Here is a 12,655-nt window from a genome sequence, read left to right as displayed (position 1 = left end):
GCCAGTTCTCGCTTTCTCATATGGTACGCTCTAACAGTTTTATCCGATAGGCCTATACTTTCCGATTGTCAACTCTGATTCAACATGACCGACAAAATAATGGTCCAGACGAAAAAAATGACGTTCACATAAAGGACTCTCAACGTTGGCTTGACAAAAGCAAGATTCACTAGTGATGCCGGTATCCATAGCTTCCCTGTGCTCGAAAAGCAAAAGTTGAGCATGTGCATAACCTCAAAATGATGGCGCACTGTAACTTACAATTGGCATAAAGCGCATCCATGTAATTTATAGAAAGATCATGATTGGCCCCTTCTAGACCTTCGCCTTTGAGTATACTGAGCGCAGAAATGATAACGGCTAACAATGCAGGAGCTTGGATGCCTTGATCAATCAGCAGTTTCAGAGCAGTTGTCACCGAGAACGGATGCTCCGATGGTGGGAGGAAGTAGTCCAGATAATGAAAATAATAATGGCTCCAAGGTGCACCAATCAGTCCAAAGATCGCAAACCTTCCGGCACGTACCCAGTCTATGCCGAAAACCTGTGCGGTACCACGCCAATGCTCGAGCCCTTGTCCGCAGAGATCTCCGCCTCCTAAAATGAAAAAAGCGGTTATGCTTTTGACGAGAAGCGGATGTTTTTCAAGAATAAAGTAATACGAATCCCACGTTTCCGACAGACTTCTCGATAGGGAAAGTCTTGCATGAGGGTTTTGCAGATTTAGGACCTCATCTTGATTGTTTGCTGCACCTGTTTGACAGGGTTGCTCTATGCCTTGTGGTGCTGATTCTTTAACGAGACTGCTGTAGAGCAGAAGTGGTGACTGTTCGCTTCCCATTTTGTGTCCCGCCTTTACGTTTTCCGCAAATGTTTGATGTTTGGCAATGGGGGAAAACTTGGCCTAAAGGATATTTTGATTCTACGAAACGCGACGCTAACTTTTTGTTGCCGAACAAAGTCTGAACGTGTAGGTATTTGGACTGCAATACGCGACCCGGGAATGCGACAGGGTCACATGCAACTCTGACCGAAAGCTCATGGATTGCGTCGCACAATCCTCCAGATCCACTGTCAGCTCCTACGTTTCTGATCAATTTCTTGCTCCTGGTGTCCACATTTATCGGCAAGAACTGGCACGATGCCGCTGTAAGAAGCCCTTGAGTGGGGTTTCATTTCAATCACCGTTTTGACGTCAAATTCAAAAAGGCTACTGCAAACTATTCACAACTTGAAAGTCCTTATCTTGCCGTTCCAATACTAATATAATTGAAATCAACACTATTGCATCCATAACCGTCTCAAATTGGAGTTCTTGATTCTGGCTTTTCCGTGTACAATTCCCCTTGGCAGGACAACAAACGGGCCTCCACAATAGATTTCATTGCCACCATCCCAACATATCACACGTTATGTCATGACTGTGAGTAGTGTTATAGTATTGGCATAAACCTACGATATATCCAAAAGAATACTCCAAAGGTCTGCTTGGGTCTGAGTTGCGCTGTCCCCGTGTGTAGCTCCTACGGTCCTCTAGGCGACAGTCTGCCGGACCAAAACTACTGGCAAAATAGCAGCGGTTTTTGTAATGCACACCTTTGGAGGACAAGGTTGCTTTGCATTTTTTCTATACACCCTGTCGGACCTATGCTTAGGCTTCGTCCTTTTTGTTGAGCTTTAGCGAAAGGTAAATAGACCAAAAGAAGAAGACTCCATTCAAATAGAGCACTCGAAACAATGGAGGTACAAAACCAATGTTAATGACAGTCGCCGGCAGCCATAGTTTCCCTGTCGAGAGGGAATGTTACACAGACTGTTAGAAGCATGTATGCATCTCACTTGTCAACGAAAATCTCCATAGGAGGTGCCGTGGAAACTGAACTTACAATTGGCCAAGATAGTGTCCTTGTAGTCGTTATTCAGTTGATTCTTAATGGCGCTAGGAGTCTTGCCTTCCAAAGTCCCCAAGAATACAAAGATCAACACGGTAAATATTGGAGCTTGTACAAACTGATCGATGAGAACTTTGATGCCGTTGGTGGTGGTGAAGGGCTCTGTGGTGGGAGGGATCTGTCCGTCCAAAGCCAGATAGTAGAAGTGATTCCAGGGAGCCTGTAGTACGAGCCCAAAGATAGCAAACCGCGCCGAGCGAAGCCAATCAATCCCGAATTCCTCGAGCGCTTCTTGCGCATCACCTTCTTGTTTCTTTTGAAAATCCTCTAGAGTTTGCCCTGCCAAGTCAGCTGCTCCCAGAATGATACCGGCAGTGACTGACTTGACAATCAAAGGATTCGCCTCGAGGGCTCCGTTGTAGGCGGACCAAGCCTCGGCCGGTCCCAAGTTCTCGACGAGTGGTCGGTGTTACGCTACCGGTGAAGCTCGTCGATTTCGATGCTCGCCCGATACGTTGTCGTGTCGGGCTGGATGGAGTAAACGCCCAGGCGACGGTACTGCACAAAGCTAGAGGAAGCAACGTAGCAGTCTTCATTCGACAAATCTTTTTCGTAAAAAAGCTCGTGTAAGAATTTCCCCCTTACTGTCAATGGACAACGGTAAGGAATGGAACGCCAAGAGGTAACAAACAGTAAGCAAGAACGAATTATACTGCAAATGATCCGGTAGTTCGTCCAAAATGATCGACGGGCCTAGCCCGAGTCGACCGAAAGCTGACGTGTGTTTCGGGCCGTTCGGTACTCGAACTCAAGCACTTCCGGGTTTTCGAAAGAGAGGTTTGGGGTTTTCAATAAGTGACTGATTGTGAAAGGCGGACCAAATTGGAAACTGCTGTCTTTCTACTGCACTGTCTCTCGCGTCTTGCGTGCCTTAGGTTGTTGTGTTGTTCAAAGGACGACCTCCACCGGTAAGACTTTCTTTTAGTGGCCCCGTGCGTCGATCATGGACTTATCTACGGTTCAATCAGTCGCGGTACTGATTGGCAAGATATACGGTATTTATGCGGTGGGTGCCATGACGTTGGCAGCGGCCGTTGCCGTCCGACAGGAATATAAGATTTGGCAACCGTCCAGTTTGCCGTCACTGTCAATCTGGGGAATGATCAAAGTGTTTTGGTTCAATATCGTATGGTTCGTGTTGTGTTTGGTAGGTTCCATCCTGATTAGTGCAAAATGGTGTCTACAGTTGGGACGTTCCGATATTGAGTACGAAGGCAATCAATGGGTCGAGGCGACCGTCGCACGAATCTGTGTGACTCTTTTCGTCGGACCCGTCCGAGTCGACGGAACGGAACATTTACCACCGAACGATAAGAACCCCGCACCAGTGTACGTGGCGAATCACGAAAGTCAAATTGATGTCGGCGTCGTCTACTACCTGGGACGGAGGTTCAAATGGATCGCCAAGCAATCGGTCCTGTACCTGCCCGGAGTGGGTCAAATCATGTGGCTATCCGGCCACGTGCTGATTCAACGACAAGGTCGGAACAAACAGTCCGTATCCAACCTGTTTGAGAAATCCAACGCGGCGGTGCAATCCGGGGTGCCCATGTTTTTCTTTCCGCAAGGCACGCGGTGGATTGCGAATCGACGAGAGTTCAAGGACGGTGCCTTTAAGGTTGCCTTGGACAATAAAAGTACACTGATTCCGCTGTCAATTGGCCTTCCTCGCAACGCTTGGAATTGTGCCTATCCAGTCAGTTTGTTGTGGGGACGATCGACGCCGGAACCGATCACGATCACGGTGCACCCGTCGATTCCCGTGAAAGGTACCGAGTCTCGCGACGAGTTGAAGCAACGGTGTTGGGATCAAATATATAGCGTCCTGGTCCCACCAGTGTCGACTTCCTCCGCAACTGCCGGTGGCAACGACTCCGACAAGAATAAGTAAATGGAACGGCTTACGACGACGGCAACAATTGTTTTACAATCCTACATATATATATATATATATATATATATCAGAGATGTGGTCACCGGAGCCGGGCACGGGACATTCGAACCGTAGCAATCCTCGGTTTTGGTTCCCACTCGAACCCGTTACTGAGCCGGTAGCAAGTGTGCCGATTCCGAAGTCTGCCAGGACGCCGCGGTGGCCGCCGTCAAAGCATCCACGTGGGGTCGAAACGTAGCGGGGCTGGAGTCGTTGTGATGGTCTCTTTGACGGTTTCCGTTTTCGTCGTGGGTCGTCTGGACCGTGCGATACGTCGTTTCGTGCTCGCGAAAGGAATCCCCCAGAATGATGCCGACGCCAATACCGAGACTGAAAATGGTCACGGCAGCGTTCATGATCGTTGGAAGGTGAAGAATGCGTAGCAAGGAATGCAAGAAAACAAGCAAGGACGGTTGGGCCGTTTGTCGCTTTGTTTGATGCGGAAGTGGTGATGGTGTCGGGGCAACGGAAGCTTCGTCGCGCGAATGGACAAGATGGGCGATCGCGTGCGGTGCTAACGGTAGAGGTGATGCGCTACGTTCGGTCCGCAGGGATACCATGAATTCGGTTGTTACTGTCAACGCCTTCACACAAGCAATCGTCAGTGACTGTTCTCGTGTTCTCGTTCCGTTCCGTCCGGTACACTCTCTCTTGTGTTTCGCCACACGCCTCGAGGGAGCAGGTAGTGAAGGATTGATACGGTTGGCAGGTACGGTACCTACCTATATATATATGGCGGGAAAGACGACGCTCACTATGAATCGCCAGTGTGTATTCTCTCTGGGCACATCAAAAGTGGTGTCACCCATCGGGCGTTCCAGGGGACGAACGAGTCTTTTTTGAAAGTGGTTGACACACGTGGGTCCGTCGTCACGACGACCCTAATTATGTGACGTTACCTGGTACAGTATTTTGTCGTCAGAGGTATCTTTCGTCTGGACGTCGAACAACAAAAAAGGGATGTTCTCTACGTCACTATGTCTCGAACGACGACAGTCCGCCTTCGGAGCCTGGAACTAGACGTAGTACGTACTTGTGACATGTCGTAGGAAGTCAGACAACTACTTGGATCCGTGGAATTCTCAGGAACACAGATGCTTCCCCACCTGTTGGACGGCCAGCGCGCAGATGGCACGAACTGTGCGAACGTCCGACTCTCACGGCTTCCTCGGTGATCCATGGGTACAGTTTACACTTAGTATGATTAGGATAGGGCTGGGCTGGGCTGGGCTGTTTGTCTCTGACTGGGAGTTGGTTGGCGCTCGTCTGCCCCCCTGCCATGCAATACGAGAAAAAAAGCTTCATGTCAAAGGAATATAGGTAGGAGGTACCCTACTCATATGGAACACTGAGAAATTGTTCCGTCAACAAAGAAAAACCAAGGTCCCCAAAGCTTGGGTCCGTCTCTTGCATTCATTCATCTACTGACTGTAAACATAAATCGCCACAGTATTTTTGAAATGAGCACTGCCCAGACTACCACCGCAATGGAAGACGTTGAATCCGGAGACGGTACCGGGAACTACGGCAACGAAATCGCGGACGACAGTAACAATAATAACCCTCGGGTACTGGATCGCGACGACAGCGAGCTCGACAAGCATGATGATCCCTTTGCTCCACGCGAAGGCAAAACCCTCACCTGGACTAACATTCACATGACCTTGGTACGTGCGAACGACGATGTAAAGGTTTTGTTGTGTATCGTTCTGCCGTAGCGCATCGTTGTTCGATCGTCCTCGCTCGCATTCTCATCGTCATTGTCGTCGCCGCTATCCCCCACATATAGGCTGGAAAGGGTGAGGAGTCCGAACGCAAACTTCTCGATAACGTGTGGGGCGAGGTACCGGAGAAGCAAACGACGGCGGTCATGGGTCCTTCCGGAGCCGGCAAAACGTCGCTTTTGAATATTCTCGCCGGTCGCGCCAGTTCGCACGGACGCGTCAAGATCGAAAGCGACGTTCGTCTCAACAACTATTCCGTCGATCCGACCAACATCAAGGTCCGCAAGCTGATTGCCTTTGTTGCGCAGGACGATTCCTTGCAGGTCACTTCGACGCCCCGGGAGGCCATTCGCTTTTCCGCCAAGTTGCGTCTACCCAGAGCTACGACAGATCACCAGCTCGACAAACTCACCGACCGCATGATCACCGAACTAGGACTCACGGCCTGTGCCGATTCCATTGTCGGAGGGGAACTCATCAAGGGAATTTCCGGAGGAGAACGTAAGCGTACTTCGGTCGGGGTCGAACTCGTCGTCAAGCCTGCCTTGGTCTTTCTCGACGAGCCTACCAGTGGTTTGGATTCCTTCAGTGCCGTGCAGTTATGTCAGGTTCTCAAAAAGGTAGCCAACGCCGGATCGTCCGTTTTCTTTACGATCCATCAGCCTTCTTCGGAAATCTTCAATTCCTTCGACCATTTGATCCTCATGAACAAGGGACGCGTCATGTACACCGGCTCGGTCCACGGAGTGCCGGACTTCTTTGCCTCTCGAGGACATCCCAATCCTCCCAACTACAATCCGGCCGATTTCATCATGAACGTTGCACAGTCGGTGCCCGTCAAGCAACTCAACGAGGATGGATTCTTCCCCACCGACGAACGCAAAATGGGGGAAGCCTTTGTTCCGGATGACGGAAAGGATGCTCTCGGGATTACCGTTACCCGTCGCACTGCTCGTGGTGTTGACGTGTACGACACCAAACCCCCCGGTCTCGTGACGCAGGTCAAGCTGCTCTTTACTCGTGAAATTAACAACTTGCGTCGGGATGTTACGGCTCTTGGTGCCCGCTTTGGCCTCACCATCTTTTTGGGAGTCTTGGTTGGTATCATCTTTTTGGATGTGGGCAAGACTGATCCCACTGTCGCGGTCAATCTGCAGTCCCACTTTGGTGCCCTCATTATGGTCCTCCTTATGAGCATGTTCGGGACCGCCCAACCCGCCCTGTTGTCCTTTCCCGAAGAACGCCCCGTCTTTTTGCGCGAGTATTCCACCAATCACTATTCGGTCATTTCTTACTTTTTATCGCGATTGACCATGGAAGCCGTGGTGACTGGACTTCAGGTATTTGTGCAGGCCATTATCACGTACTTTATGATCGGCTTTCAACTGTCCTTTGGTTTGTTTTGGGCCGTTACGTACTCTCTCGCCATGGCCAGTACGGCGTTGGCCGTGTTGCTGGGTTGTTCCGTGGAGGATCCCAAACTAGCACAGGAAATGTTGCCGATTTTGTTTGTGCCGCAGATGCTCTTTGCCGGCTTCTTTGTCGTGCCTGATTTGATTCGTAAGTGGTCGGTGTTGAGCTGTGCAAAGATGGCGGTCCCGCCCTGTCTGTACCGACCGATTTTTGGAACCACCGTGTGATGCGTTTCTCACACGACAAATTCATTTCTCATATTTATGCTACAGCTGTCTGGTTGCGCTGGGCTCGTTACCTTTGTACCTTGACCTACGCCATTCGCATTCTCTTGGTGGAAGAATTCTACGATTGCGATCCTGGTAATCCAGAAGCCAACAATGCTTGCAACGACTTGGTCTCGAACATTGACGCCGACCCGGACGAGACGTGGTGGAATTGGTTGGTGCTCGTAGCGCTGTTCGGGGTCGCCCGTATTTTTGCTCTCTATATTCTCCGTCAAAAGTCCACCAAATTCTTTTAAAACACACCCGAGACCGTGAGTTTCGTTTAGTATATATAGAGGACCATTAAGTGTAAATTGTTGGCATTTTCGCGTCTCCTTTTTAGCATGCGTACAGTGAACGCGTTTGTTTCCAAGAACATCCATCATGCCTACTTTATTCATTTATGAAAACTGGCAACACACGGTTTCGCAGTCTAGTATGGTACAACGAGACTCGGCATCCCATGCGCTCACCAATGGATCACCAACGTCTCACAGTGTCGTGATTTTTGTGATATGGAACACATTTACTTTTTGGCGTGGCGCTGGCGTTCCGCAAAGTCGGTCCATTGTCGGCCTCCAGTTGACGCGGCTACGACGCCTACTTTGGCGTCGGTCGTGGCAAACATGCTGCTGGTGTCCGTATGCCCCTTTTTCTTCTGAAAGGATTGCCAAGATTTCTGTTTCTGATTGGCTTGTTGGTGTTTTTGTTGTTCTCGGTGTTTACTTTTGAGGGATTTTAGCGCGCGACGTTTGCGATTGCGTTCCGCTTCACTGTCCGTATCCAAGGGAATCAGGTGGGACGGCACGGCAAAGTCACGAAGCAATTTCTCTTTTTTCTTTTTCTTTTTGGCAGGTTCATGCGTATCAGCGTCATCGTTGCCGCCGTGGGGATGGGAAGGACCGTCGTTATCACCGTTGTCGTCGTCGACGTTGGTGCCGGATGCGTCCACAGGTCTTTTGGCTATGGGACTGGTATCAGTAGTGATCGCTGCGGATATGGACGATGCGAAGGGGGGAGGTGATGATTGTGATGGGGCTGACGATAGCCGCGTGATTTCCAAAAGTTGTTGCAAGTCCGAGCGCAGGCTCTGCAACGACAGATCTTCCGGAGCAGCCCGCAAGAGTTCTTCCACGTCCGCCAATTGTTGCTCGGTTTCGGCCAGTTCTTGCGCAGCCGTGGACGCTTCGGCCGACATGGCGAAGATACCGCAGGAAACGGCAACGAGACAGCAAGCGCTCGGTTTTGTTCGTTGCCGCCGTCAACGTGGTCGAGTATCTGCCTCAGGTAGAAATTCACAGGATGGCAATGAAAATACTGCGAAACGGTAGATCGCAAACAGTAATAACGAAAGACAAGAGTATCTAGTTTGCAAGTGCAGGGAGGGAGAAAATGCCCATGGTGTTACACTCTTCCTTCCCGTCGTCCTAACTCTCAGGAGTAAGGGTGGGACGTGGATGTTGTCCCACTGGTATAATTGTTTATCGTTTTCCAGTTTTGGCCAATGCAAAGGCATCCAAAGCCGTCCATACGACAGGAAAGTTCGACCGACGAAAAGATGTCTAGCACTAAGTATATTGGTCTGATCTGATATATATTCTTTTGTAACTATGGGCAATTACAGATATATACGACACCAAAGGCTTAATTAATCCAGGAGATTGGCAATTATCCGTCCGTGCACAGAGTTGAAAGAGCAGTCTGGTCCATTTGGATTGACAAGCAACTGCCTGTATTCAGAACTGACTGTTCTCAAATACCAATACTTCAAAGAAAGCACAGTATTCAACACTACTAGTGTCTAGTCTACCGGCCGTTGTCCTATATATAGGACAAGAAAAGAAGCAAAAACATAAAGTAATCCTGTAGCGGTAGTACAAAATTCTACACAAAAATGGAATTTGACCATGGTGATCAAGAATCACACTTTTACTATTTAAAATAGGACATGCATACATAAAACTTGTACCATATTGTTCGTTAGGCGCCGTGACAGGTAGCCATGTGGTTTGCATAGCACAGCTTCCCCTTGGTGGTATAACAAACCCACGGTTCTCTGGAGTGAGGTGTTTCTTCATCTTTGCACACTGAGCAAACATATGTTGTCTTCTTGGAACACACCAAGCATCGTCCTTGTAGTCTATTGCTGCTAAAACTACCGTCTTTGTTCTTTCTTCTTTTTTTGGTTGGTGTTAGATGTGCGTACAGGCCACTTCTTGGTTCTCCCGTAGTCCTTGAAAGTGCTGGGCTGTCATTGTCCAAATTTGCCTCCACGAAAACTCTGCGACTTCCAACATTGTCGTATTGGTTATCCACTAGCTCCTCAGCCAAGGCAGTGTAGAAGTCTTTCTGCTTTTCTTCTCTCCCGTTAGCTCTTCCTATTCCTGTACACAGACTGTAGGCCAACCAAGTGTCAACAACAATCATTCCAAATATTGAGAGGTTAACCCTTGTCGACCAATTTGTTGTACCCAACTTTCGTTCAAGCATCAGTGTATCCTGACGACTTCGATTGTGCCTGTCAATCATCCCACATGCAGAATAGTATAATTCCGCTGCTTTGGGCTGTGGAATGATAATTTCCAGCCTCTCTGGATCTGCATCCGGAGATTGGTCAATCTGTCTCCAACGATAGCGTACATAGGGCTTGCCTGCATCCAGACTGGAAGCACTCGACACAAAATATCGGCGGTCCCTGTCCATCCACACAAAAGCCAACAGAGTGCTATAATTTGTATCAACATCTCGCATCACAAGCCCTCTCCGTTCGCCTCTCTGGTTCAACTCTAAAGTCGAAAGGTATCTCATCGGATATTGTTTTGTTGCTGTTTTACAACTCCAATAAATCTCAAACCATGTCGCTGCAACTCCATAGCTGTACCAACAGATGAAAAATACAAGTCAGCGCAAACAATCCGATCCGTCCACCACCAAGGAAGGACAAGCTCTTTGAGGATCTTTGTTCCATGCAGCAACTGTTCATTGTAGTCCCCATCATTTTCTGTTGCTGTCTTACCCTTTACAACCTTCAATCAAAGCATGATACCCGAACAGCCGCATGCGGCATTTTGAATCTCACAACCGTTTTCGGGCTTTCGGTCAATAGCCACATAATTGGGGAGTCCATGATTTATCCATTCCCCCCCCCCCCCCCCCCCCCTTGTCCATACCATCGCGACATTGATTCATCCACACAAATAAGATGAGATGGTTTGAAAGTATTGGCTCGATGATTGTTGTATCTTTCAACAAAATCATCAACAAGTTGCCACCGAAACGTATGGGAGCTCATACCTTCCGGCCGTTCAGGACACTGGTTGCTCCATCGGATATTTCGCCAAAGATCATCAAAGCGCTGCCGCGACATTCCTGTTTTTCCGAATGCAGGGGCAGGAATGTATTTTGACGGCGCGGTTGTGGACCACAATTGCGATCGACTGCTAAATTCAAATTTTGTCGCAAGAATTAGAATGCCAAAGAATCGAAGCAGCTCTCCTGTTGACATGCAGTGCTTGTTCTGTTGGACAAGCTGCACATTTGTTAGCTGACACATGGCGCTCAGTTGGTCGGGTGGAAACATGAGAAGAAAATATTGCAGCCGCGAATATTTTCCATCAATGTCAGAGTCTGGACCAAGAAGGTCGCCAATTGGTGTATTGATGCCAAACTGCTTACTTTGGACACTGCCATTTATATCAATCAATGTAGCTTGCTTGTCAGCATACCACTTTGTTTCATGAGCCATTACAAAGGAAGCGTCTTCAACACCCCAAACCTGCATGGCTACTTGTGCGGTAGGTCCTGCTACCTGTTCCCCCGCAGCTATTCCAATTTCCATCATCGGTTGTGCTGGAAATTCCAATTCTTCATCAGGAGAAGTCTCCTGCAAGACCGCTTCTCCTTCCTCTTGCTCTGGAACGGCCAAATCTGTGTCTGCGTTGTCTACTGCCGGTATTGGTGCTGCGGGACTGGATGGTACTGTCGACTGGTCCGGTTTGAAGAGTTTGACGCTACGGATGTTCAGAGTGCTCCGCTTGACTGATCCTCCGCCAATATCAAAGTCAGCAGTAATGAAGGTTGATACACGGTTGTTTGGCGCCTTTCTGGTATTGTTGACCTCCACAACAGTCCCCACAACAACCTTGGTGGTCCTCAAAGCACCGTATCGCCGAGCACACTCACTCAAATGGACAACATGACAGGCCTTCGCTGTCACCTGAGCACCAATCTTTCGGCGGGAATCCCCTTCTGACATAATTTGTAATGAGCTTGGTGTAAGTTGTGTATAAAAGGTTGACTATGAGGGATGCAATGGACACTACATTGACTCGAGAATGGCTCAGTTCGGGTCGAAAAAAAAAGCAAATATATTTTGAGTAACCCTAGCACTGACGACAAATGCTCTTAAAATGTTAAGAAATAGAGCATGCCATGCTCTCCCAAGACATTTCAGAGCATGGGGAACACGATGGTAGCATTTGTTTTAAACAGATCTGAGTATAATGTATAGTTCTAGAGGTTTGGAAAATGTCCTTTATTGAGGATGGGTCCTCAATATAGGACAGAAGTAGACTAGACACTAGATGCAGTAACACTTTGGACAACGAACTCTCAGTAAACTTGACGGTTACTTGCGTTATGACTATTTACTCTTAGCTTAGCAAAAAGGGTCTTCAGTTAGAAACCAAGTCTGTGGAGACTCAACAGAAACTGCGTGCATAGGTGCATATCTGCGATCTTCGGTTTAGATAGAGAGCAACAGCTGTCACAGAAAGATTGCACAGGGATTTGAGTCCTGGATGGATCACAATCATGAGTCTGGATAGAGAATAATCGTGATTCTTGAGAAAGTAACGGTAGTTTGTTAACGCAGTAATGCGTGTTCACTGTCTTCAGGAAGACCCCATTGTACGGTGTTTCCCTGACACATTCTTGGCGGTCCCACGAAATCTTGTGAATCTTCACTTGTAGGAAAGTACGTAGCCATTTCTGGTACCAGTCCTGGATAGAGAATAATCGTGATTCTTGAGAAAGTACCGGTAGTTGGTTAACGCAGTAATGCGTGTGTTCACTGTGTTCAGGGAGACGACACACAGTTCTGGAAAGGGCGATCCATCGGAGCAACACTGCGTTTTCGTGTGAGATCGACTTCGACACAACGCACTTGTGGATAGCAAACAAGTGAGTATGCCAATACTTTCGTTGAGGACTGGTCAACCAGTGAATCCTGCAAAACCCAAACAGTCCCAATCAACCAGATGGATTCTGCAAACGATCATGGCCCCATTCCTTATCCTGATGGTGATGTTAAATTTTTGCAAAATCCGGTCTTCCGATTTTGATGTATGGAAGGGTACTGAATCACCT

At 48.5% G+C, this 12,655-nt stretch overlaps 7 protein-coding genes across 7 annotated transcripts; 2 read left to right on the top strand and 5 right to left on the bottom strand.

The window, feature by feature from the left end:
* Positions 1–68: 68 nt before the first annotated feature.
* PHATRDRAFT_31437 (predicted protein) lies at positions 69–841 on the bottom strand (the record flags this gene model as incomplete). Its single annotated transcript, XM_002176483.1, has 2 exons — positions 69–250; positions 322–841. The coding sequence occupies 2 exons, from the start codon at positions 839–841 to the stop codon at positions 69–71; spliced, it is 702 nt and encodes a 233-aa protein (XP_002176519.1).
* Positions 842–1,651: 810 nt separating this feature from the next.
* Positions 1,652–2,488, bottom strand: PHATRDRAFT_31436 (predicted protein; the record flags this gene model as incomplete). The annotated part of the gene is made up of 3 exons (XM_002176482.1): positions 1,652–1,788; positions 1,887–2,343; positions 2,366–2,488. The coding sequence occupies 3 exons, from the start codon at positions 2,486–2,488 to the stop codon at positions 1,652–1,654; spliced, it is 717 nt and encodes a 238-aa protein (XP_002176518.1).
* A 380-nt stretch (positions 2,489–2,868) lies between these two features.
* Positions 2,869–3,857, top strand: PHATRDRAFT_42446 (predicted protein). The gene has a single exon (XM_002176978.1). The coding sequence runs from the start codon at positions 2,896–2,898 to the stop codon at positions 3,841–3,843; it is 948 nt and encodes a 315-aa protein (XP_002177014.1). The 5' UTR covers positions 2,869–2,895; the 3' UTR covers positions 3,844–3,857.
* Positions 3,858–3,992: 135 nt separating this feature from the next.
* Positions 3,993–4,445, bottom strand: PHATRDRAFT_31434 (predicted protein; the record flags this gene model as incomplete). Its single annotated transcript, XM_002176481.1, has 1 exon — positions 3,993–4,445. The coding sequence occupies one exon, from the start codon at positions 4,443–4,445 to the stop codon at positions 3,993–3,995; it is 453 nt and encodes a 150-aa protein (XP_002176517.1).
* A 927-nt stretch (positions 4,446–5,372) lies between these two features.
* PHATRDRAFT_31433 (predicted protein) lies at positions 5,373–7,545 on the top strand (the record flags this gene model as incomplete). The annotated part of the gene is made up of 3 exons (XM_002176977.1): positions 5,373–5,552; positions 5,675–7,169; positions 7,295–7,545. 3 exons carry the CDS (start codon positions 5,373–5,375, stop codon positions 7,543–7,545), a joined length of 1,926 nt encoding a protein of 641 aa, XP_002177013.1.
* Positions 7,546–7,814: 269 nt separating this feature from the next.
* PHATRDRAFT_31432 (predicted protein) lies at positions 7,815–8,486 on the bottom strand (the record flags this gene model as incomplete). The annotated part of the gene is made up of 1 exon (XM_002176480.1): positions 7,815–8,486. One exon carries the CDS (start codon positions 8,484–8,486, stop codon positions 7,815–7,817), a length of 672 nt encoding a protein of 223 aa, XP_002176516.1.
* A 1,932-nt stretch (positions 8,487–10,418) lies between these two features.
* Positions 10,419–11,543, bottom strand: PHATRDRAFT_31431 (predicted protein; the record flags this gene model as incomplete). Its single annotated transcript, XM_002176479.1, has 1 exon — positions 10,419–11,543. One exon carries the CDS (start codon positions 11,541–11,543, stop codon positions 10,419–10,421), a length of 1,125 nt encoding a protein of 374 aa, XP_002176515.1.
* Between the last annotated feature and the right edge of the window lie 1,112 nt (positions 11,544–12,655).

This window comes from Phaeodactylum tricornutum, chromosome 1 (assembly GCF_000150955.2).
Source record: "Phaeodactylum tricornutum CCAP 1055/1 chromosome 1, whole genome shotgun sequence".
Taxonomy (NCBI): Eukaryota; Bacillariophyta; class Bacillariophyceae; order Surirellales; family Neidiaceae; genus Phaeodactylum; species Phaeodactylum tricornutum.
Note: the sequence above shows the minus strand (reverse complement) of the source record. Positions and strands in the feature narration are given on the sequence as shown.